Source organism: Mustela nivalis (genome assembly GCF_964662115.1).
Source record: "Mustela nivalis genome assembly, chromosome: 7".
Lineage (NCBI taxonomy): Eukaryota > Metazoa > Chordata > Mammalia > Carnivora > Mustelidae > Mustela > Mustela nivalis.
The window spans coordinates 106,165,880-106,189,403 of NC_139026.1; the positions used below are offsets into that span (position 1 = coordinate 106,165,880).

At 47.1% G+C, this 23,524-nt stretch overlaps 1 protein-coding gene across 1 annotated transcript in view; it reads right to left on the minus strand.

Moving 5' to 3' along the window:
* CCND2 (cyclin D2) overlaps positions 1-7,984 on the minus strand; it is a 30,475-nt gene extending 22,491 nt beyond the window's left edge. Inside the window, exons 1-3 of the mRNA XM_082737983.1 lie at positions 7,437-7,984; positions 5,389-5,604; positions 2,585-2,744 (exon numbers count right to left, since the gene is read on the minus strand). Coding sequence (XP_082594109.1) covers positions 2,585-2,744; positions 5,389-5,604; positions 7,437-7,631 — 571 coding nt within the window. The 5' untranslated portion in view covers positions 7,632-7,984. The remainder of the gene's footprint in view (positions 1-2,584; positions 2,745-5,388; positions 5,605-7,436) is intronic.
* Positions 7,985-23,524: the final 15,540 nt, after the last annotated feature.

Genomic DNA, 23,524 nt, shown 5'->3' on the forward strand with positions numbered 1-23,524 from the left:
CCCGGCTCCATGTGCCTCTTCGGCTTTGGGCTGAGGGGCCAGGCGGGAGCTGTGAGGCACCTGGAGCAGACAGGATGGTCTCGGTGTCACACCTACCTTTGGTTCTCGGTTACTTGCGCCCGCTACTTGCCAGATGGTCTTAGGCAGTCAACCATTTGTCCCCCCTGGCCCCCAAATGCAGTCTCTCCTCTAAGTGGGAGATGTTTCCTCCAAGAAAAGCAGCCCTTGGCTTTTATACTGTCGAGCCAACTGCTATAAAACTCCACACTGTGAGGTTGCTATGTAACCCGGTCCTTCATACAGACACAAGCACAGGTCAAGGAAGAAAAAGCCTTGTGAGACAGACCCATCTTTCCCAGACTCAGGAATCTTCTGAGAACGCCCCTCTGTCTGACCAGTCCACACCTAAAACTTAGTACCTTAGTACCTAAGGCTTGCGGTTTTCATTCGGTTGGAGTTATTCCTTCTATCCTGCCTCGCTTCCTGTCCAGGTTAGCTCAAGTCTCCCAAAAGGCAGTCATTGTGACTTCCCCTGCCACCCCTCAGACCTCTGTCCTCAGGACCCGAGTTCCAGGCTCCCTACTCTGGCAACAAAGTTGGCAGCCACCCCAAGAATCTAGGCAGGAAGGTCAGAGGTGGGGGGCAGGATCCCCAATTTTAGAGAATGAGCCTTTACAGAATCTGGAGATCTACCCATGCCTGGATAATTCTACCCACCATCTCTACCCTGAACAGAGAGGAGAATGGAGGGATGGGTGGACAGACCCCAAAAGATCTGTCAGTCAAGAGACAAGGTCAAAGCAGAACTCTGGCTAACAGCTGGGCAATGGGGGAGCTTAGGGTCAAGGGGTCAGCTGTCCTAGGGCCAGAGAAAAAAGGACGGGTTGACTCCTCCCCCACAGTGAATCATGACAATGGAGAGGAAGGGCCTGGGAGACAAAATGACAAGTCAATGAGGGACTGACCTCTAGGGCCCCGGGTCAGACAGCAGGAGAAGAGAGGAAGCAGAAGAATGGCTACTGTCCAGGGGGGGCTCCAAAGAATGGCCGGTCAGGGCTGTGGGAAGGGCAGCTCACTCTCCCACAAAGGGGCACAGGGCACACGCACATGCCATGGAACCCATGAATGGGTCTGGATCAGGAAGGGCAAGAATGTGGAAAAAAACCCGTGCTCGGGCTTCCAATGTGGGTACCTGGGGACACTCCAGCCCGCGAAGGCAGAGCAAGGGATCCTGCTGAACTTGGATGAAGTTCCTAGTAGGAGATGGGGGTACTTTCACAAGGAGTGCCACCACACATTGTCTACACATTCCTGGGCTCATGAAGCACCTCCTTGCACCACGTCTCCTTCTGATTTTCCTTCTCCTAAATACCCTGAAAAGCCTGTACAGTTCACGTACCCACAGATGTGTTTTGCAGACAGAAGCTGAGGTTCAGAGAGGTGAAGAGGCCTGTCCAAGGTCATCCAGTGAGAAGTAGCAAAGCCTGACCTTTTGACTGAGAACACAGCATGCACACTTTGGCCTACTGTGTGATCTGTCTGTACTAACTCATGAATACCATGTAACAAGGTATTGAAAGAAGTTAACTCCCTAACTCCCCCGCGAGTCCCAACTATAAAATTCAACATCTCTTGGCAAACTGGGGCGGATCTCTCTGCACCCCAGCCTGCCCCACTCACCCACCAACCTCCCACCCCCAAACCAAAGATCTGCCCAGACGGTCACTTCTTCACCTATAGTGTCTCTCTTTTGGAAGATTAAGTTCCATGATCTCTCTCATGGTCACTACCAGGAAAACAATGGTACAAACTGGCCAAGGTTCAGTTTCATGAGACAATGTCAAACCACTGCCTTTAGTTTATTAGGGGAAGTGCAAAGCAAATGGGCCAGTAAGAACTATGTATCAATTGTGGGATCAACAGGGTGGGTAGAAAGCTTTTACTATGAAAAACCCAGTCATGTTTGCTACGTTAAAGCTTGCAACCAAAATCAAAACACCAGCACTTGAAGGAGGGCAATCTAGTGCTGAGAACCTGAAGTCCCTGCTGAGAGCCAGCCCAGTTTACTCTCCCGGCCAGCAGAGGGAACAGCTATACATATGTGTCCTACAGTAAAAAGAACTCCTTTGGCCTCCCTTATCAGGGCAAGCCGCGTATTTATCTTGACAGTGTTCCTTTAACCTGTATTTGCCCCCAGCCCCCAAATTTCCTCTTGGGCTTATCTCCAAGCCATCCTTTTCCTCAAAAGATTAAAGATTTAAACACAACCAGAGAGCAGTATATATAATCTTCAAAGAGCACTTTAGACATCATAAAGAATTATTTTTATAGGCCGTATTTTTTTTTTTTCCCTTACCACACCTGTCGTCATAAACCATTTATGAGTTTAGCAGAGAAAAAAAGGAATATACCAGCTCAGATAGTCAGGAAAACACAGCCCATCTCCTAAGCCCCTCAGGCCCATACCAGGGAGTACCCCCATCCCCCCTCCCTCCCTACGCCCTTGACCACCCTCCCTCCAAGGGGCTCTTCAGCATGTGTCTGCCCCCCCCCAAGGCCCCCTCCAGCTCCAGCCTGCTCCTACCAGTGGCACACAGAGCAATGAAGGTCTGCGCATGCTTGCGGATCAGAGACAACTTCTCGCTCGGCTGGGGCAGCTTACGAAGGATGTGCTCGATGAAGTCGTGAGGGGTGACGGCGGCCAGGTTCCACTTCAATTTGCCCAGCACCACCAGCTCCCACTCCTGAGGAAGGGAGTGGGGGAAGAAAAGAATATAAAACCCAAAGGTGGACCTGGTGTCCTGTCTGGAACAGGGGTGGGGGTGGGTGGGGATCCAGATCGGTTTTAAGGATGCTCATGAGGATGCTGCTGGATGGGGAAGTGGGCCCTTTGGCAAGTGTCCCCCAAAGCTTGGTAGCTGTTGACCTATCTTCTTAGGCTTCCCAATGGGAGGCGGGACTGGCAATAGGGAGAACCCAGGTGTCTGTTGCTAAGACTCTGTTTTCTCCTATTTCTTTTCCTTTTGGCTTCCCCACCCCCGGTCAACCTTGACTTACAGGCAGTGCTGAAGCCTGCCCACCCAGAAAGCTGAACGTGCGAAGAAAAGATACTGCCAAGGTCATTGTGGCCCTTAGGTAGTAATTTGCTGTCTATGTCTCTATCGCTGGACTAATAGTTTTTTAAATCCTCACAGGAAAATGATGTACACAGATAAAGGTCAAACTAAGGTTCCTGGGCCCAACTCCTGGGCAACCAATCAGCTGCCTTGTAGCTGGTGCCAGTAAGTGCCATTCTTCTCTGCTTCAAAACCTTCCCCTCCACTCATAATGCGGAAGTCCTGGGGAAAAGACACCCAGCCACAGAGTGCCCTTTCACCTAAATGTTTCATAGGCCTTTGTCATCGTGACTTAAGGATCCACTGGACGGTCATTAGCAACCCCATGTTGCAGCAGGAGGTGATTGGGGCAAAGTGAAAATGCTTGTGCACAGTCCACGGAATCCCTCCGTTCAATGCCAAGGGGGGACAATGCAACCCCGACTCTCACGGGTTTCTTCTCACCAGCAGCCCACCTCATGAAAAACTTCTTTTATCCCTTATCGGGATACATTTGGGGACTTGTGCTGAAAGTAAAACAAGCCAAAAAGAAACCCTAAAAGTATGTGCCATCAGAGGGAAAACGGGCCTATCCAATTAATTGTCTTCAGAAGAAAGAGAGGCAGAAACCACCCTGCTCCCTCCCACATCTGCTCTAAAGCCCCCCAGGCTCTCTTCCATTTGCTAGGCCAGGAACCAGAGCCCCAGCCCCCTCCTGAAGCGGGAAAAGAGGCTGAGTGGTCGGAGGCGACTCCCTTCCCCTTGCTGGACCCCAGCTTTCTCCAGTGTTAACTAGGACTTCTCCAGATCCCAGCTTCTGGGAGAAAGAGATAGGGAATGGAAAACACAGGCAGGGTTTTGTGGAGCAATATTCATTAGCTTGGCTGGTCCTGGAAAAAACTGGGGTGTCCTGAAGAACACCATTGTCCACCATCATGTTGAAATAAACAAACCAAATGGAAGATTCATTTTCCTGGTCTCCCATGAGAAAAACAAACTAGTAATGAATTCTAACAATTTCTTTACATACTTTAAAGTCCGCCTTGGCTTTTTACAGAGGGTTGGGGTGTGGGTGGGGGGAGGAAAAAAAGACAAAATTACTAAACAGCCCGTGTCTTCTAAGATGGCTTGAAATTCCAGCCCTTTCTTCTCACAGGGGAATGTGAATCTAAAACACTCTTCTTGTACTATTATTAAAGGAAGCAGATCTCCCAGAAGAAAGCACCTTTCTGGGCCTCCCAGACCAAACCAGAAGCAGCTGAAATCTGGCAGCGGTTCAAAGGTGAAGTCATTCATGCCCCCTCTCTCCACATTCCCCGCAATTCCTCCCCCGTCCTTGCACATGTCTGGCACTAGATGGCAGCACAGCCCCAGAAAGGGAGGCCTCACAAAGAGCTCAGTTCTACCAGCCTGTCGGAGCCCTGTGGACTTTGTGCAGGCCTCGCCAGTGAAGAGGGGGAGGGGCGGTCAGAGGGGGCCCCCTTTTGCAAAAGTGCAGAGAAAGGTGTGCAGACCACGGAAGGTGGGCCTGGGAGCCACTCTACCGTTCCACACTGCTGCAACATGGATGCCTAAAGTGTGAAGCCACAGGGAAAAAGACGGGTGGGAGAGGGGGGCTTTGCTGGTAGAAAACCAGAGTCAAGAGAAGACCCCTGTCATGGGACAGAGGTCACCACCCCACTGGAGCTAGGAACCCAGGCCTCAGATTCCTCCAATAAAACACCAAATTTGGACTTGGGTCAAAAGTCAATTTGATGATATTTAGTGAACAGCTACTATGTACAGGTATCTTTCGGTATCTTGAGACTTCATAGTCTTTGAACTCTGGATTCTTAGGAGACACATCACAAAACACTATCATGTGAAGACATTCCTACCATGTGAGAAGTCGAACTATTTCTCAGAATTCTGTGGTTGAAAATTTGGAATTTAATTAAAATGTTATCACTGTGTCCCAAGTGTCCCCTACACACACACACACACACACACACACACACACATGCAAGCACACAAGGGCACACAACTGCAAATGAATTTCACCAACACAAATGTCTCGGGGGATCTTATTCATGGATGTAACCTTAGTGCTTAGCACAGTGCCTGGAACACAGTAGGAACAAAAAAGAAATCGTATTAAATGCATTGTCTCCTAAAATGTAAAAATTCCAGCAGTGTGGTAATCTGGGATCCAAAGGATTTGTTTGGGGAGCAGTGGGTAGAAGCTTATCAGGCCTGGAGAGAGCAAAGATGGAAGGGCGAAGAGAAAGGGGGGAAGAAAGGAGAGGGTCATTACCAGCAGCTCCTGAGGCTTGATGGAGTTGTCAGTATAAATGCACAACTTCTCTGCCGTCAGAGGGATAGTCTCTTTGAGCTTGGAGGCCAGGAACATGCACACAGCCCCCAGGAGCTGCAGATGGGTCTTAGGAGTTGGGACCCCAGCCAAGAAGCGGTCCAGGTAATTCATGGCCAAAGGGAAGACCTCCTCTTCACACTTCTGTTCCTCGCAGACCTACAATGGGAGCCGGGAAAGGGTTGAGGGGGGGTGAAGGGAATAGTACCAGGAAAAGACAAAAAAAAAAAAAAAAAAGAAATAAAAAGAAAAAGAAAAAGAAAGAAAAGGCATAACCTATGGAAACAAGCAAAAATATTTAATTTTTGAGTGGGGAGGGGGAGGGGAGTAGAATATGTGATAAGAATAAAGACGAGGAAAACGGAGAAAATCTAAAGAGTCCGTCCGCCCTGGGGTGTTCCCCAGGAACGTAAAAAAGGAGGTGAATGGAAGATCCGAACCCGGGAGGCAAACAAATGCGCAGTAGCCGCCCGGCTCGGCGACGCTCCCTTTGGCTACTGACTTCTTTGCTCACTCGAACTCACTCACACTCTCTTTTTTGGATTTCGTCATCTTTTCAAAAAATCAATAAAAATATTCTGAAAGCTCCGGGGGTCTTCTTCTTGGTCTCATTCGGACCCCCAGACCCTGCTCTATCATTCCCGACAATTGGAAAAAATGTCCGGGGGGGTCCCTGCGACACAGACGCCGCTATTGGGGGGGTGGGTGGGGAGAGGTGGGGAAGAGAGGGGGAGGGAGGAGAGGAGGAAGCGCCGCAGCCTCGGCGGCTGGACTCGGAGCACGGGGAGACGGTTTCAAAAAATAATTAAAAATCGAGGAAATATCCCAGAAAAGCCGTTTTGGCGTGAAAACCCCAAAGAGGATCCAGGCTTCCCGAAACGGAGGGTTCGGGTGCCGGAAAGGTCTGTATCTCGACCCCTAGGGCTTTGGATCCCGAGGGGAAACTTGGAGGGGTGAGCGCCGCGGCGGGAGTGTCCGGCTGCGGCCCACAAGGGCAGAAACTGGGGACCGTGGTGCCGAGCTGGGGGAAAGCCGAGGAACGGGGAGCAGCCGGAGAGAGACACGGGGGACTCTGACCTCTCCTTTAAGGGTGCCCCGACATCCCCCCCACTACACACACCTCCTCCCCCCCCCACCCCACCCAAATCTCCGCACCGAGGAACCTGGAAAGCCAAACTGTAAGTAACCTTCGTGAGGTGGGGGTTGGGGGAGAGGGCACAATTACAAGTGGGGTGGCCGGGATAACGGGGTGCAGGAGGGGGCGGGCGACGTTTTCCAGCCTTTCCAACCGGAGTTTGCAAAGCAACATGGCGAAACCACGGCAGGTCCAGAGCTGTGCATACGTGGGCACACGGCTTGCTCGGCAAAGATTTGGAGCAAGGGTAAATAAGTGGTTCTTTTGGGTTCCCCTAAAACACACGTTTCTTCATTGCGACTTCCGGGGCTCCTGAATTCTCCGTTTCTCTCCTCCTCTCTCCTCCCCCTCCCTCCCTCCCCCCTTAAGTGCCAACGCGGAGTCGCGACCACATGCGGGGACCTGAAGCTAGGGCGAATTTGCTCTGGCCTTTGGGGGACTCCTTTTTTTTACGTTGGGGCCCCCGATTTCACACTCTTGCTCCCTTCTTCACTGCACCGTAAGCAGCCGCGGCTTCGCCAGAGACAGGTCGGGATGGGGGTGGGAAGAAGAGGCAGCCACATGCAGGCACACGCGCGCGGGATGCTCCCCCACCCCCGCCCCAGGACAGCCTCATTTCTCCCAGATTTTCCTCCCCCCTCCCTTTTCCCCCTTCCCTCCCCCAGTCAGTCTTGCATCCTGCAGGGAGCAGAAACGAAGCCACGCGTCTCGCCAAAGGGCGCGGGGTAAACTCGCGCACGGGAGCGGAGAGGCGAGCGCGGAGCCTGCCCTCTCCCAGTTTTAGGGTCCCCTGCGGGGTGGGGGGGGGTGGCCGAGTATTCGGATGGGGACACACAGAGTCTGTCTGCAGACTTACCTCCAGCATCCAGGTGGCCACCATCCTGCGCATATAGGGCTGGATATCCTTCTGCACGCATTTGAAGTAAGAGCACTGGGGAAGGTAGCGCTCCTCGATGGTGAGCAAGTTCTGCAAAACGCGGTCGTCGTATAGCAGGTTGGCGTCTGGCACGGCCCTGCGGACCGGGTCCACCTCGCAGCACAGCAGCTCCATGGCCAGCCGGGCGCCCGCTCGCTCCCCTGCTTTCTCCGGACTGGAAAAGTTGGGGGGTTTTGGGAGGGGGGAGGGGACAGGGTTCCCCTTACCTCCTTCCTTTGGCTAAATAGGGACTTTTCGAGAGAAAAGTTATGGGGCAGAGAGAGAGAGAGAGAGGCTGGGGGAGAAGAGAGGAAAGGGATGGCGGTGGGAGAGGAGAGCCTCGGGGGCTGCTAACTCTGCCTGCCCTCCCCTTCAAACTTGTCTCGCTCTCCCCTGCTCGCTCTTCTCTGCTCTGCGAGGCAGTGACGCAAACTGGCTGGGCAGTTAGTTCTCCTCCCTCTCGCTGCGCTCCCCTCTCCGGTTCCTCCTCCCCTTCCCTCCCCTCCCGTCCCACCCCTCCTCCTTTCAATCTCTCCCTCCCTCCCTCCTTTCCCCTCTTGTTATTAAGGAGAACAGCAGCTGGCCCGACCTAACTTCAAACGCGGTCCCCCGCCCCCCCACCCCTCTCCTTAGCTCTCCGAGGCCCTCTCCCTCTATCCAGCCCTGCATGCCAGGGGCCCCGATAGGGGAACCCACAAAAAAAAAAAAAAAAAAACAAAACACCGATTTCTATTTATTCCCTCTAATTTCGCACATTCTGTGAGTGTATCGTGCCAAAATACGACCCTCCAACTTTGGCTTCTCAAAATTGATCTTTCTACTCCTGCCCATGTATGTAGGATCCGAGAATGAGGGGTAGATCGCTTGAAGATGGGGTAGGCTCAGGCAATTTAGAAACAGACCCCTTAAGTGAAGACTAAGGAAAGCGATTTTAGAAAATAGCAACCTTGGCTATCCAGAGATAAAGGCTCTGTTCGGACGTTTGAGTTCCTGATCACTTCAAGGCTGTTTCAAAAGCTCGATTAAAGGGGCCAGAACAGTGTCCCCACCCACCCCCCACCCCCGCTTGTGTGTGTGGAGAGGAAGAAGAGGAAGGGGTGGGTGTTAGGAGGGAGGGGGCGGCTTCTCCGACGTGATAGAATGTGACCCTAGAGCAGAAACCCTCCCCTTCTTGGGGGCGCTACAGGCGCCACGGGGAGCAGCGGAGAGGCGCCCAGGGTTGCCGCAGGCCGGGGGGTGGGGGGCAGGGCTACCATCGGTTCCTCCGCGGCCCGCGGCCACGCAGGAAAAACCCGCTTCCTCGCCCCTGCATCTGCTGACAAGCCGCCCGAGGTGTCTGCGCCGAGCGTGGCCACACTGATACAGCTTTCTAGGAAATAGCCCGGGAGGGGGAGGGGATGGGAGGGGGGCGAGGGAGGGATTAGGTTTGGCTCCCCCTCTCTCCCCCTGCGCAAACAACACCACCCCTTCCTTTCCCCGGAGGCCCAAGACTTCCACCCTGGGTCCTTCGCTGGCATCCTCGCCGACCCCTTGGGTTCACGCCTCATCCACCAGCCGGGGCTTTCTCCCGGGGAGCGGGATTACGATGGAGATGCTGCCCGCGCAGTCGGCTCTGACATGTGCTCAAATGCATCCCGGGGTCAAGGCTGCTTTTACAGGGGATATGGTGGCGTTTCCTTACCTCCTTCCTCCCTCCACCCCGCCCCCCAACTTTCAGTGTAATTTCACTTTGGGGGGAAGGGGACAGACCCCAGAGACCCCAGCAAGTTGGCCCAGCTGGCACGTGCAGGGAGCATGGCATGGGTCAGGGCTCGGGACACACCGTGATCGACCGAGCACCTCCTTCACCGAGAAAGGGGGCCCGAACCGGGGCGTGGAGAGCTGGGGGGGGGGGGCGCTGGGTGAGTTGTACACTCGGTTCCCTGAAAGGGGGGGAGTGAATAAACCAGAGGTGCTAGCGATTAACTCAGGCCCCGAGGCCAGCCCCTTTAAACGAGGGTGGGGCGGAAGGGATGGGGGAGTGAAGGGGGGAATATCGCTTTAAAAGGGTGAGTAAGAGTTTGGGGCGCCGGTCTCCCCTCCCTCTATTTGCATAGCCAATAGCTCTGGGGCTCCTGCTACTGCGCGCTGATTGTTACCGGGCAGATTACTTTTTTTCTTTTTTTTTTTCTTTCCTTTTTTTTTTTTTTTTTTTTTTTTTTTTTTTTTTTTTTAGTAGGACGCGTTCCCCGCTACATCAAAAGGAAGCCAAGGGAGGGCGGAGGGAGAGCGGGGACTGGGGCGGGCGCGGGCTGGGGAGAGGCCGGGGCGCCTGCGACCTTATCAATAGCCCAGGGAATTAGTATCCAATCTACCGTAGGTAAAGAAAGGGGAGGGAAGAGGGAGGGCGAGGAAAATGTCTAATTGCTGTGGAAGCCATTAGCTTTCGGGAAGCAAAAAGCTGAGAAACCCAACTTGCAACTCAAAATGAAACAGTCCTACGTAGTGGGTGACACTCAGGCTGAGTACAGTGTTCCTCGGAATAGAGTCGGTCCCTAACAATTACCTATTGATTTTAGTCAACTTGGACTTCCCGACTCAAGCTTGAGTCACTCCAAATAAATATATTAACTTACATTTTAAGACCCGACTCCATGAAGGAATTACTCAGACTTCACCCCAACCACCAATCAGCGGTTCAAAGAAAGCTGGTGGGGGGGGGGGGGGCAAGGGGTGAGAGAGGTATTTTTAAAGTATAAATCTAGCCTGACAGGCAAGGACAGAAGTCGGCGAAGGCTTCTAGCCTCTTGACATCACTTGATAACTAACCCAGCACGGTCTTCCCTCCACCTCCCAGCAGGGAAAGCATCCCCAGTCCTGGGCTCCTGAAGTGGGGAGAAGGGGGGAGGGGAAGAGGCGGGTGGTCGTCCTCCCGGCCTGGCCCACCCTGGGGAGAGAGCCTGGGTGGCGACGTCTCAAATCTCAGAAGAGCGCCGAGGGCCCTCTCGCCCCTTCCCTTCCCTGTACCCCCACCCCTACTCCTGTCTGGCTTCCCTGAGAAATTCCGGCGGGGAGCGGGACTGGGGGAGCGGTAGTCGCGAAGGGGAGGGGTACAGAGGGGCGCGGGCAGATGCCACCTCTCCCCATGGCCTCTTCATTCACCTAGACCCACGAGTACAGACGCTTCCCGCGTGGCAGGCTCGCCTCTTCAAGTTCCCCCATTCACTTCCCCTTCCTATTACGGACTGTTCCCGAACATTAACCTCGCATCGAATCAGTCCCCCAGTCGGGTTTCAGTCTCCAGCGCACGGGGTGGGGCGTGAGAGGGTGCGGAGGTTGGCAGGAATGTCTCCGCGAGGCTTGAGCTGGAAACTGAGTTTTCCCTTTGGGTCGCCACTCCGACCATGTGTTAAGATCTTAATTTTGCTTGTTAAAAAGCACTGCGCCTAGCACGCGGGAACAGGCACGTTGCCTTCTGGGCAAACGTGCGCTTTTTCTTTGCGTATATACTCAGGTTTAGAGAAAAACCCAATCTCCTGTGCTCTGACTTTTAAGTCAAAACTGGTCACTGTGGGGGGAAAAAAATTTATGTTGGTTCTTCCTTATCCCCTTTTCACCCTTAGGGGGGGAAAAAATCCTGTCCTTTATAGAATCAGTGATAAACTTTGGTGAACATAAGTTTTATTGGACTTTTATTCCTTTCTGTGCCGGCTCCCCACCCCCTTCTCCTCGCGTTTTGGAGTTTCGGTTGGAAAGTGTACAAAACCCTGTAGGTGTAGGGTGCAGCCGGGTGTTGGGTGTCTATCCGCACATTTCTGCAGGAACCTGCAAACGCTAATCACACATGCTCCCAACCTCACCTGGCAGCTGCCGGCGGGCCAGGTGATCACGTTGTCGGCTCAAAGTTATAGGGACCCGCGAGTTCGAGCCCCGCTGTCTCCGTGCAGGGGCGCTCCGGCCGGGTGGGGGAAGGGGAGTGAGTTCAACCTGGGGAATGGAGACCATCGCCCTCCCCCTAAGTCCTCCAAAGAGTTGGACTGTGTCTGTGGTTCTCCACTGAGGGATGATCTGACAATGCAACCCAAAAACCCGACGGTTAGTTAAAAGTAAGTGGTAAATGTCCTAGTCTCAGCTCCTGGCTCCCGGGACACCAAAAAGAACTAGAAAAAGTACAGACGGAGAAATGGGGGGGGGGGGGGTCACAGGAAGGGAGTGAAAGCGAACTGGAAGAACGTGCGGAAGGAAAAGGACAGGTCGGGACGGAGGGCACAAGGGCAAGGAAGGTGCGTAGGGACGAGCCGATGGAAGGCTTCCCAACGCCGGAGCCCTGGGACTCCAGGTGTGAATACGTTTCCGGGACCCAGTCGCCGCCCGCCCGCCCCCAGTCGCCTCTCTGGGGCGCTCGGGATCCAGCGGGGGGCAGCGTCGGGCCCGGCCTGTGCATTAACACTGCCCTTTCGGTGTGTCTCAGCCCGGACCGGGTCTGTGTGCCTGAGGCAGCAGATGCGATAGGCGTGGGTCAGGAAGGCTTGCGCCTGCCGTCTGTTCACCCACCTAGCCTCTCACTCCCCTCCCTTGGAAATAAATAAATAAATAAATAAAAAGACCCGAACTTCCCCCTCTTCCTGTCTGATTCAGCTGCAGGACACGCCTCACGAGGCCGAAAATAGCTCTGGAAATGCATTAGGTTTATAAAAGTGAATTTTCCAATAAGATCTGAGGTGGGGGGCGCCTGGCCCGCGGCGTCGGCGGGGCCTGGCCTCCCAGGAGGAAAAGGAACCGGCCGTCTCGGGGCTTCACCCTCCCCCCGGCGCGCCCGGGAGGGGGCCGCTGGGCGGCGGAATCGCGCCTCCGCTCGGGGAGCCACCACGCGGCTTTTTCGCGGAATTTTGACGTCACCCACACGTGGGGGGAAGGGGCTGGGAGAGCGAGAGGAAGCGGCGGGGGAGGGGGCCGCGGGCGGGGGAGAGGCGCGGGGCGGCGGCGGCGTGTCGGGCACCTCGCGGTGGGCGCGCGAGCCGCGGGGCAGGTCCGCGGGCCGCGGCGGGCGCGCGGGGCGGGGGCGCGGCGGTGCGGGGCTGCCGGCGGGCCGGGGTGGCGACCCTCCCACCGCGGCCCCCCCCCACCCCTCTCCCCGCCGCCGGCCACCCCCTCGGAGCTCAGTGTTCACGCCGAAACCCGCAGCAGCCCGGGGCCGCCGAAAGGGCTCGTTTCGGGGGGTCGCGGGCCAGCCCCGCTGCCTGCCGACATCGGACTGAATATCGCGACTGCCGGTCGCGACGCTCGGCCGCTCAGCTTCCTACCCGGTCTCCAGGGAAGGAGACGGGACCGTGGTTGTCGGTTCCGGTCATGAGTTCTGCGTTTGCTCTGACACCGGGAGTGTTTTTTCACGCGCGACATATTCCTCCCCGCCCCCCGCCCCCTTCACCATTTAACACGAGTGGGTTGATGCTCGAATAATTACGCGTAAGCTCCATCTCCCGAAGATGGCTAGGAGCGATACTGCATGGATTTTACCGGGCGAGGACAAATTCCATCTAGAAATCTGCTTGTCCAGAGAGTTCCACAAACAGACGGGCGAAAAGTGCAGGGCGACTCCCCTCCCACTCGCTGGGCACCCATGTGGTGTCGGGACTCGCGGAGAACCTTCTAGACTTCAGGGGCTGGAGACTGCAACTGCAGAGAGAGCCCGTGCACCTTCAATTTCCCCTCAATTTGGGCAACCTCTTTCTAATCTTCCGGTCGGGGGGGGGGGTGATAACTAAAATGTGACGTTCTCTGAACCCACAGTGACGATTCTGATTACAGGCTGAACTTTACAAGGAGCTGTAGTGAGAATGTTTGGGAGAAAAGGAGTAAAAGGGAATTGGCTTTTCCCTTCATGAGGTGGACTGTTGGAAGAATCAGAGGCAGAAAGCTGGGGGCTTCTTTGAAAATGTGGGTTTGAGGTGGAATTATTTGTTTCAAATGTAAAGGAGAAGCTTTCTGTTCCAATCAGATAGGAGGTGTGGAAGTGACTGAGTTTGATTTTGAGTATTACTTTCTTCATTCGTTTTAGTACATTCCCTCTATTTTTATCTTATTATTTATTTCTTTTTCGTTTAATGGTTGCTGATCTGACCCAAGACATTCTGTTTAGTTTCTTTTGAAGAAGAAGAGTTATAATTGGTGATAATATCAATACTTACTGTTGAAGCTCACTCTGAGGGAACTGTATTTAAGAGGGCTTCCTTTTTAGTGCCTGATTTGATGGACACTTGGTTTGTGTATACAAAGGTTAAAAAAAAAAATATTGAGAAAAAAAAAAAAAGGAAAGAGACAAGGGAAGTATTTTAAAAACGTAAAAGATAAATGTCCTTTAAATTTTACTCCTGCTTCATTTCAGACACCTAAGTTGTGGGTGGTCAAGTTAAGCACTTTGTAGATCTAAATTCTTGGTAAATTGTCAAGACTACCCCATCCAGAAATTTTTTTTGAGCAGTAGTCATTTTTATTTGTTTTCTAGACACTTCAATTTTGTCCAGGTTCATTCATTCCCCTTTACAATGTCTGCTTTCAGGCATGATTGAATATTCTTTTGATTTCATTGTTTTATTCAACTCTGTATCAGTTACAACCAAATTGAAGCGATATAAAGTATTTCTAATAAGTATTTCTTATTTTGTATTTTATTTTGCAATCTTTAAACACAAGGATTGCCAGCATCTGTTAGTACAGTTTGTAACATAATTCTACAACATGCTGAGTTCATATTCTCCAAACTTTTATAACTAATTAATAAAAACCGGAGAAATAGTTTTGTTGTTGGGGCTTCTTGGAAATTTTTTTGCTGGTAGTAAATTTCAGGAGGCAGGTTGAAAATTTTTCTAAAATTATTTTCTGGGTGATCCTTTTGTTGGCATAAAAAGGAATGAGTTTTAAAATGTGAAACAGGTTGTTTTTAAAATTTTGTAATCTCCAAAATGTGTACCTCTGGAGTGATATATTCTTTCTATTTTAGGGTTGACCTAAAAGCAAGCAGTTTGTAGAAGTGTTTTAGACAATCCAACCTAGGTTGGATTTAGACTCAGGAGGAATGCATTTCCTCTTTGCTCAGCCTTAAGTAAGGGCATCTGCTTTTACATGAACTTGAAACAAAGTCTGCGCCTATGCATTATGTAAACAACTGAGAAAAGCACAAATCCAGAGCAGAGGGGTTTATGTGGAAGGTGAAATTAGAGCAGAAAATCCTAATTTCTTTCTGCTGTTAGTCATCTCAGATCACACTGTCACTGTGGTCCCATTAAGTAGAAATTAAGTACTTCTTTCTTTGTGATGTACAGAGGTGAGTTCCTTCAAGACCTATTTATTGATGATAATGATGCTGGTGATTCTTCCGTCTCCTTTCAATGAGTGTGTGTGAAGCTTCACATTCTTTTTCTTCAAAAATTGTCATCAAATTGTAAGAAAAAAATTATGAAGACTACGTTAAGTTTTTGTCCTGGGAAGTAACACCAAAAGCATTCAATTTTGCAATTTTGAAAACAAAAAGTCACCAAAATTTATTCTACCTATTGCTTAGGGGGAGAGAAAAACACACACGATTAAAAAGGAACTAGAAAATTCTTTCGTCTAAATTCTAAATGCTTTCCTTCATCGTGCCCACGTATGTTTCCATTTCTGAGACCAGCCAGGCAGTTCGTCAGGCAAATGCAGAGACCCAGGACCAAAAAACTCTTTCCTGGTGTCAAGGAAGATATCCTGAAGCAAACGGTTTGGGTTAGTTTACATAAAGTTTCAGATGAAATGTCTTACATCTGGCCACCAATTATTTTAGGATCATGAAACATTACTTAAAAATACACATATATTTTGAGAGAAGAGTCTAGCCCTGTACAGGCCATTTTGTGTGTCTTCCTGAAATCATTTAAACTCAGGAAATTTAATTGCATCAAGGACCAGTGCATCAGAACTCCACTGTGTAATTCCAATAAACTGGGTGAATAGTTTTTCTACCCCTCACTTCTAAATATATATTCTTCTAGTTCTTCTCTTTTTTCAATAAGATGGTATATCTAATTTAAAATTCCCCTAACAAAATACTGAATAAGGCTCAAATGTATTTGCCTTTTTACAAGAGAAGTTCATATAAATATTCTGTAATTACCAGCAATTTTTGGTCATCTAGCAGATGATTTAAGTAAATCAGTAGTGGCACTGCAGTGAAGTTGGCTACATTGAGGATGAAAATCATACTTAGCTCAAGAAATCCAAGTCTTACCTTCCATTTAAATACTTAATACTTTACGGAGGCTGCCTGTATGTTTCACTGAGTGGAAATCTTTCAGCTTTAGGAAAGCCTTATTCGATATAATAGATTACATGCAGTCTTGCTTGGAAACGGGAATGGACTATAGGACCTCATGACATTTTGTCCAGCCACAGAATATGCCTCTGTGTTTAGTAGGAGTCTGCGATTGAAATTCTATACAGCATCCATGCTGAACGATCACATATGTGTTAAACTGATAACATCACCCGTCTGTGCAGATACATCAAAGCAGGTCGGGGGCATGCTTCAGATCTATCAGGTAGAATTTTAATGGTTTAAATGAGGAGTCAAATTTGCGGAGATTTCTGTGCTTTGGAGAATGCAAACTTTTGTGATGTATTCCTTCATTTTTGAAAAGTAAAAACTGAGTCCTTACCATGTGCCACACAGTGTGCCAGGCATTGGGAATGTCATGGGCATAGTGTTAGACACTCAGTGAATGTTTTGGAAGGCGGGCAGGAGGGAAAAAGAGTTGAAGAATACAGTCCCTAATCCTGAAAAGCACGTTCTCTAGTGATTAAGCATGAGAAACGAGTGCTTTAAACATAGTAAAGCTATAGAACAAAAGGCACAGAAAGAGATGCCATGTTTTGCCCATCTCACACAACCTACCTGAGCCAGGGAAATGGAAATTTATCTTCCCTTTAAAACTCGGTCCAGTCAAGTCGTTGTTATTTGAATTGCACAGTGTTTTTTACAATGTTCTTAAATTATTCTCAAATTATGTTCTTAATTTGTTTATACTCTGTTGGGACTAGTTGGTTGGATGTCTGGATTACATGTTTGGGGTTTGGTTAGTCATTTTTAAGTTGCCAGAGATGAAGCTGCTTTCTTGGTCCATCTGAGAGCATTCCTTTCTTTGAGTAGCTCTATTTCCCAGAGCATCTGTTTCTCGTCTGAATGAATCCTCTCTGAATCCGACAGGGTATTGATGAGTGTTTGACTCCTTTGGTTAGGAAATGGAGGTCAGAGTGGATCATTTACTTGTCCCAAGTCCCCCAGAAGTTGACAGAGCAGAAGATAGACTCTAATTTGTAGCCTGGATGTCTTCTAAATGGATGCAGGAAATACTATCCTTCCCACAGCATCACGGTGGTGAAATGGCCCTGGGCTAGAATTTAGAATATTTGCATGCTGGGTCCTACTTGACCACCAAGCAGCACTGTGACCTGCAGATGCCTTCAATGTTTCTAGTTTTGAAGTTCCGCATTTACAAACTTGGCTAGCTGCAGTAAATGATCAGTAAATTCCCTTTCGGCTTTAAATGTTATGTCCCCATAACATGGCTTTCTCTTCATTATCATCACCATCATCCATAGGAATTTTGTCTTAGAGCGTCTTTTATATATATACTATGTTTTACATAACAATTCTTAAATTGTGAATTGAGGCACAGTCTCACTCCCTAATTATCTTGGAAGATTTTAAATTCTCCCAGGTCCGAACCTTTTAAATTCAGTTCCTTGTGTGGGTGGGTACTTTGAAGCATGGTGTCAGCTGATAGAGATTGGTGTTTTCATAATCCTAAATTGTTGGAATAGGATGGCAGTCTTTAACAAATATATGGAATGTAGGGGTGCCAGCGTGGCTCTGTCGGTTAAGCAGCTGACTCTTAATCTCAGCTCAGGGCTTGATCTCAGGATGGTGAGTTCAAGCCCTGCATTGGGCTGCATGCTGGGTGTGGAGCTAACTTTAAATGTGTGTGTGTGTGTGTGTGTGTGTGTGCTCGCGCACGCGCATATGTGCATGCATAATGTAAAAATATATGGGGAATGTTAAAATATATGGACTGTATACCTTTTCCAGGGTGCATAAGGAAATCCCAGCACATGGGGCAAACTAACCAAATGTTTTATTCCTGCAACCGAAACACAGCCCCCATCTGAGCACATTTAAACATAGAGTTTTGAATGGACCCTAACTTGCATGCCCTTCTTTAGGTGACTAAGTGACAGCTCAGAGCCTATGGGCACTTTAAATGAAGCACATACTGAGCTACATGGAGCTTATGTGTAACAGGTGGCTACTTTGGTGAAAAGGGAGTACAGCAAATTTCCAGAGTTGCCATCTTTACACGGGACATCCCTCCTTGCTTTCTGGCATGTCCTAATAAACTAGGAATAAGCAAATAAAACTTTCTTCTGTGTTCCACTTTTCTTCGTCACTTTTCATTGCTTTGAACATGTGAGAAACTTCATTCATTGGGATCCTTTGTACTCCAATGAAATCTACTTAGATTTAAATTATTTGCTTTATAATATTATGTGTTTATAGGCATGTTTCCTTTTTAAAATGTGGCTACTGAGAAAGAGAAACTTGTAATGAATAAACAGTTATACTTGGAATAGTTTCTAGACAGTGTTCTACCTTTTTTGTTTGTTTGTTTGTTTGTTTGATGTATGACATATGATGTCATGAAGAAAGCCCTGGACTTAGGGATGGAAGAGGTGGGCTCTAGTCCCCATTGTGCCACAAACTGTGTCATCTGGGGCAAGATTTACATGGGATGATAACATTTTAGGTTTGGAAGGGAACTCCATGAGTCTCCCAGTCTATACCCCTTTTATCACAGAGGAGCCTCTTTAGTGTCCCCGCCCAATAAAGATGATGTCTTTGATCAAACATTTCTGCTGATGAGAAACACATGTCCTATAAGGTATCCTCATTGTCTGTTATATGGATATACATTGCTTTCTTAGGTTGAACAAAATAATTCCTCAGCATCTAAACTTAGCAGCATTGGTGTCTACTTGCTATTGGTGGGCTTTGAGCTAAGTCCTTTGCCACATAGGATCTTCCCAGGAACCATGTACCATAAGGATTCTAAAAGATGATAGGTTAAATGGCTTATTGAAGGTCTCACAGCTAGTTAGGGGCCCAGAACTTTTTTGTTTCCTGGCAAATTCTGCCCACAAATGTCATCTGTGGCTACTGACACAAGAAAGGTGACCGTCTCTGTCATTTAGGCTGACAGCTGGTCAAATGTTTGAGGATGTCGTCTCACCCATTCTCCCCTGGGCTAGACTACCCTTTCTCTCCAACTGTTCTTTGGATGCTAGTCCCTCATTAGCAGGCTGTCCTCCTCTGGATCTGAATACTTTGCTGATATCCATCTTTAAGTGTGGTATCTTTCTTATTGTGTGGCTAATGAGAAAGAGCAACCTGGAGCAAATTTAGAAACCTGCAGACTGTCTAAATGGTTACAACAAAACCCACTAGGGTCAGGGATTGCCATTCACCTCCTCCCACCCACTTTTCTCTTACCACATATTTGGCACCCCCGGTGCTATTGAGGCAGCCTAGTCTAGACAGGAAAGAGAAAATTGTCACCCCATCTTCTGGAGGCTGATCTTATTAATGAAACCCAAAATTGCACTCCATTTTCTCATCTATAAATTGGGTGAATTAAACTCCAGATGATCGTATCTTGTGTTTTGCAGCTCCAGGGAACAAAACTAGTATCTCTCATAAAACAATAAAAGGAGGAAGATTTCTGCTCATATAGTGAGCTTTCTCTGCAATCCATTCCAAAATGGCAAGGGTTACCTTCAGTGATTAAATAAAGAACCTCGTTAGGGCTGTTACGAAAGGATTGATGAATTCCTTATTTGCTCCGAGCCTAGGTTTCCTCATCTGTAAGATGGAGATGATAATATCTACCTAGCAGAGTGGTTGAAAAAAGTGAAGGCAGTGAGCTTAGCCCTTTACTCTGGCATACAGTAAGTGCTGACATCAAGTTAAGTAAGGTTGGTTATTATTGTCAAACTATCAATTTGTATCATTACACTCTCCCTAATCTTATTTCTTCTGTCAGCATTTTATTGTGTTTCCAAAGTTATTCTGTTCTCTAACTGGCCTTACGTACTTATTGTTCATTTTAATTTTTAAGATTTTTCCTACTTTGAACTTTTGGACTGGGTGCCTTACTTTTTACCAGACCATAACTACCTGTGACTTTTGCCTCTCCAAGTAGATTTTTCTTTTATCCTGTTACCTTTTCAAACTTCTCTGCCTTTTTTAAGGCAGAAAAATGTCATTATTTGACTTAGTTAGCTGTGCTCTGGAAAAGCTCCCATCTCAGGGTTTGTCACTATTTGACCTGACTCAAAGCTCGCTCTCTGTGAACAGGCTTATTCCCAGCATGTTTGTCCAAAACAATCTGTGGCAGTTGCTTAACATTCCAACCACCTGAGGTTGCAATACCATTGGGGTTAATAAGAGGTTGGCTAAAAAAATTAAAAGAAAGTACTGGAACATGTGCTGTCCATAGGGACTTTGAAAAGCTCTGACATGTCCTTGGGAATCTAGAAGGCCACATTCATGTGTATGGCTTTGCATGTGCCCAGGAAAGACCTGAGAAAGCCCTAATTACTTGCCGCCAGCTGATCTTAAGCCTCTGTGCAAAAGTAGAGTTTTAAACTGCCTGCCAGATTGTTGAAGGTGTGTCCACACATACACTAGAGTCCCTTGTTAAAGGCTCAGAGACATATTGGTTCAAGGCATTTAAGGAAATCTCTGTCTAATCATTATTTGACCATGAAGCAAGCTAAACAGAGACTTCCGTGTTTGGGCATGACCAAGAATACAGATTTTATAGAATTAGTCCAGGAAAGTCACTAAGTAAACAAACAGCAACAAAAACAATAAACCTAGTAGTGCGTGTGTGAGTGGTGGTGGTGGATCTGATTTGCTTATATTACTTGAAATGTCTGGCTTTCAGTAAAAAAATTATGAGACACACAGGAAAATATGGCCAATACACAGGGTAAAAAACAATCAGTAGAAACTATTCCTGAGGCAGCCCAGATATTATACTTATTAGACAAAGATATTAAATCAGTTATTTCAAATGTGAATATGTTCAAACCACTAAAGGAAACCATTTCTAAAGAGTTAAAGTATAAAAATAGAAAATATCAATAAAGAGAAAAATTATTAAAAAGAACCAAATATAAATTCTGGAGTTGAGAAGTATAATAACTAAATTGAAAAATTCAGTAGGTGGATTCAACTACAGATTTGAACTAACAAAATTATGGACTAGTGACCTTGAAGGTAAGTCAATTGAGATTACCCAGTCTGAGAAACAGAAACAAAAGGAAATGAAGAAAAATGAACAGTCTCAAAGACCTGTGGGGTTCCACTCAATACACCAACATACACATAATGGGAGTCCCAGAAGGATAGGTGAGAAGGGGACAGAAAAAATATTTGAAGAAATAGTGGCTGAGCATTTCCCAATTTATTTTGAAACATTAATCTAGAGACTTCTAAGTGGCTCAGTTGGTGAAGTGTCATGATCCCAGCGTCCTAGGATCAAGTACTGCATCGGGGTTCTTGCTTAGCAGGGAGCCTGCTTCTCCCTCTCCCTGCCATTCCCCTTGTTTCTGCTTTATCTCTCTTTCTGACAAATAAATAAAATATTTTTAAAAAACGGTAATCTACACATCCAAGAATAATATGATTATTATTATCATATTATTATTATGATAACATGTTCAGGGTGTTAAGAGAAAGACTGTTAGTCAAGAATTCTCTACCTGCAAAATTATCTTTCAAAATAAAGGAACAGTCAAGACATTTTTAGATAAACAAGAACTGGGAGAGTTTGTTGCTAGCAGACCTTCTGTATAAGAAATACTAAAGGGAGTTCTTGTGGCTTAAATGAAAAGACGCTAGATAGTAACTCAAATCCACACAAATAAATAAAAAGCACTGGTAAATGTAAACATGTAGGTAAATATAAGAAACAATATAGATGTTGTGGGGGTTTTTTGGTAACAACTTTCTTCTAACCTAATTTAAAAGCCAACTGCATAAAGTAATAATTATTAAAATGTGCCGATAGGCTTATAATGTATAAAGATGTGATTTGTATGACATAATTGAACAAAGGAGAAAAGGGAACAGTATTATATTGGAGTAAAACTTTTGTGTACTATTGAAATGAAATTGATATTAATCCAAACCACATTATTTTAAGTTAAAATGTTAATTGTAATCCTTAAGACACTCACTAAGAATTTTTTTAAAGGAAATGAAAAAAAAAGTGAAACAAAAGAATTTAGAATACATCAATGGAAATACATCAATGGAAAAACAGAACAGAAAATACAAAATATATATAAAGAACAAATAGCAAAATGGAAGATGTAAATCCTATCTTTCAGTAATTACATTAAATGTAAATGTACTAAACACTCCAATCGAAAGGATATTATTGGCAGAATAGATAAAGAAACATGATCCAAATATATGCTCTCTATGAGAAATAACCTTTAGCTGCAAAGACAAAAATAAGTTTAAAGTAAAAAGCTGAAAAAATATATAGCAAACACTAACCAAAAGAGAGTTGAAGTGGCTACCTGACAATAGAGACTTTAAGACAAAAACTGCATAAACTGCATACACCTTGAGAGACTCTATGTTTTGGTGGTTATGAAAGTGAGTTCTGGAATCAGTGGGCTTAAGTATGAATCTTGGCCTTAGTACTTATTAGTTGTACAACCCAGGGAAAATTATTTAACTTCTCTGGACTTCAATTTCCTCAACCACAAACTGGACATGCTGGTAACACCTACCTCATAGGATTCTTGGGCAGAAAAATGTGTGACATTATGTAGAACAGGTGCCTAAGGCATGGAAGAAGTACTCAATAAATTGATTCCATTACCAGATCACTGGCTTAAGCCCATGAACATAATCCTGTCTGTCTTGCCAGAGTGATTGAGTTAGAGATGGGTATGTGAACTTGACTAGTCTGGAGGAACTTTCACAACTGTAGTTTGATGATGTGGTCTCAGATTTGAGAGTGGAATTGCTGGGGTCATTTTTTTTTTCTACTAGCAGGAAGCCCTCCTGAGAATAAAGATAACACACATAGTACAGCAACTAAGAAAGTCAAAGAGAACTGGACCCACAGCCCTGGTCAAGTATCTCCTGAAGTGCCTCAAGCTCTGGAATTTTCCATTGCTCCAAGCCATTTAAGAAATTTAGTATTTAGGCTACTTTATTAGTTTTCATTTCATCATTTCAACTAAAAATACCCTAACTAGTACTCCATATTATTATTATTATTACTTTCCCATATGTATTCAACCCTTTCTCATTAGATTGTAATATCCTTTGCAACAGAAACTAACCTCCTAAGCACTGAATTGTCATGCCACTTAGCACAGTACTGTCACATAGCAAGTTTTCATTCACCTACGGCTATGCCTCGGTATTTATTCCCCTTGATATTTATGCACTTTGAGCATCTATAAGGCAGAAAGAGAAGGTGCCAGAGTCCCAGGTAGAGTGATTCCTTGTTGCTTCTTTATCTTCTTACTGCACCATAATAATAAGAAAGTAAAATACTTAATAGATTAGCTAAACCTTGCTAAGATCTAGATATGGTACCCAAAGAGTGATTTTTTTCCCTCTTGGTCACCTATGGCTACTATTATTATGTCCTGTGTTACAGATATGATGCTTGAGAGGCTTAAGTCATGTAGGTCACACAGCTTGTACATATTGTAAGTTAGGATCCTGCACTCAAATAATTGTATCCATGTCTTTAAATTCTTATTCCAACTTACAGCAAACAAAACTAGAAATCATAGATGATGTATTATGCATGTGACTTACATATAAAAGATGATGTAGAGCTCTGAACCAGGCCTATGCTAAAAAAAGAGGCTTAGGACTGGGGTACCTGGCTGGATTAGTCAGTAGAGATTGCAACTGATCGCAGGGC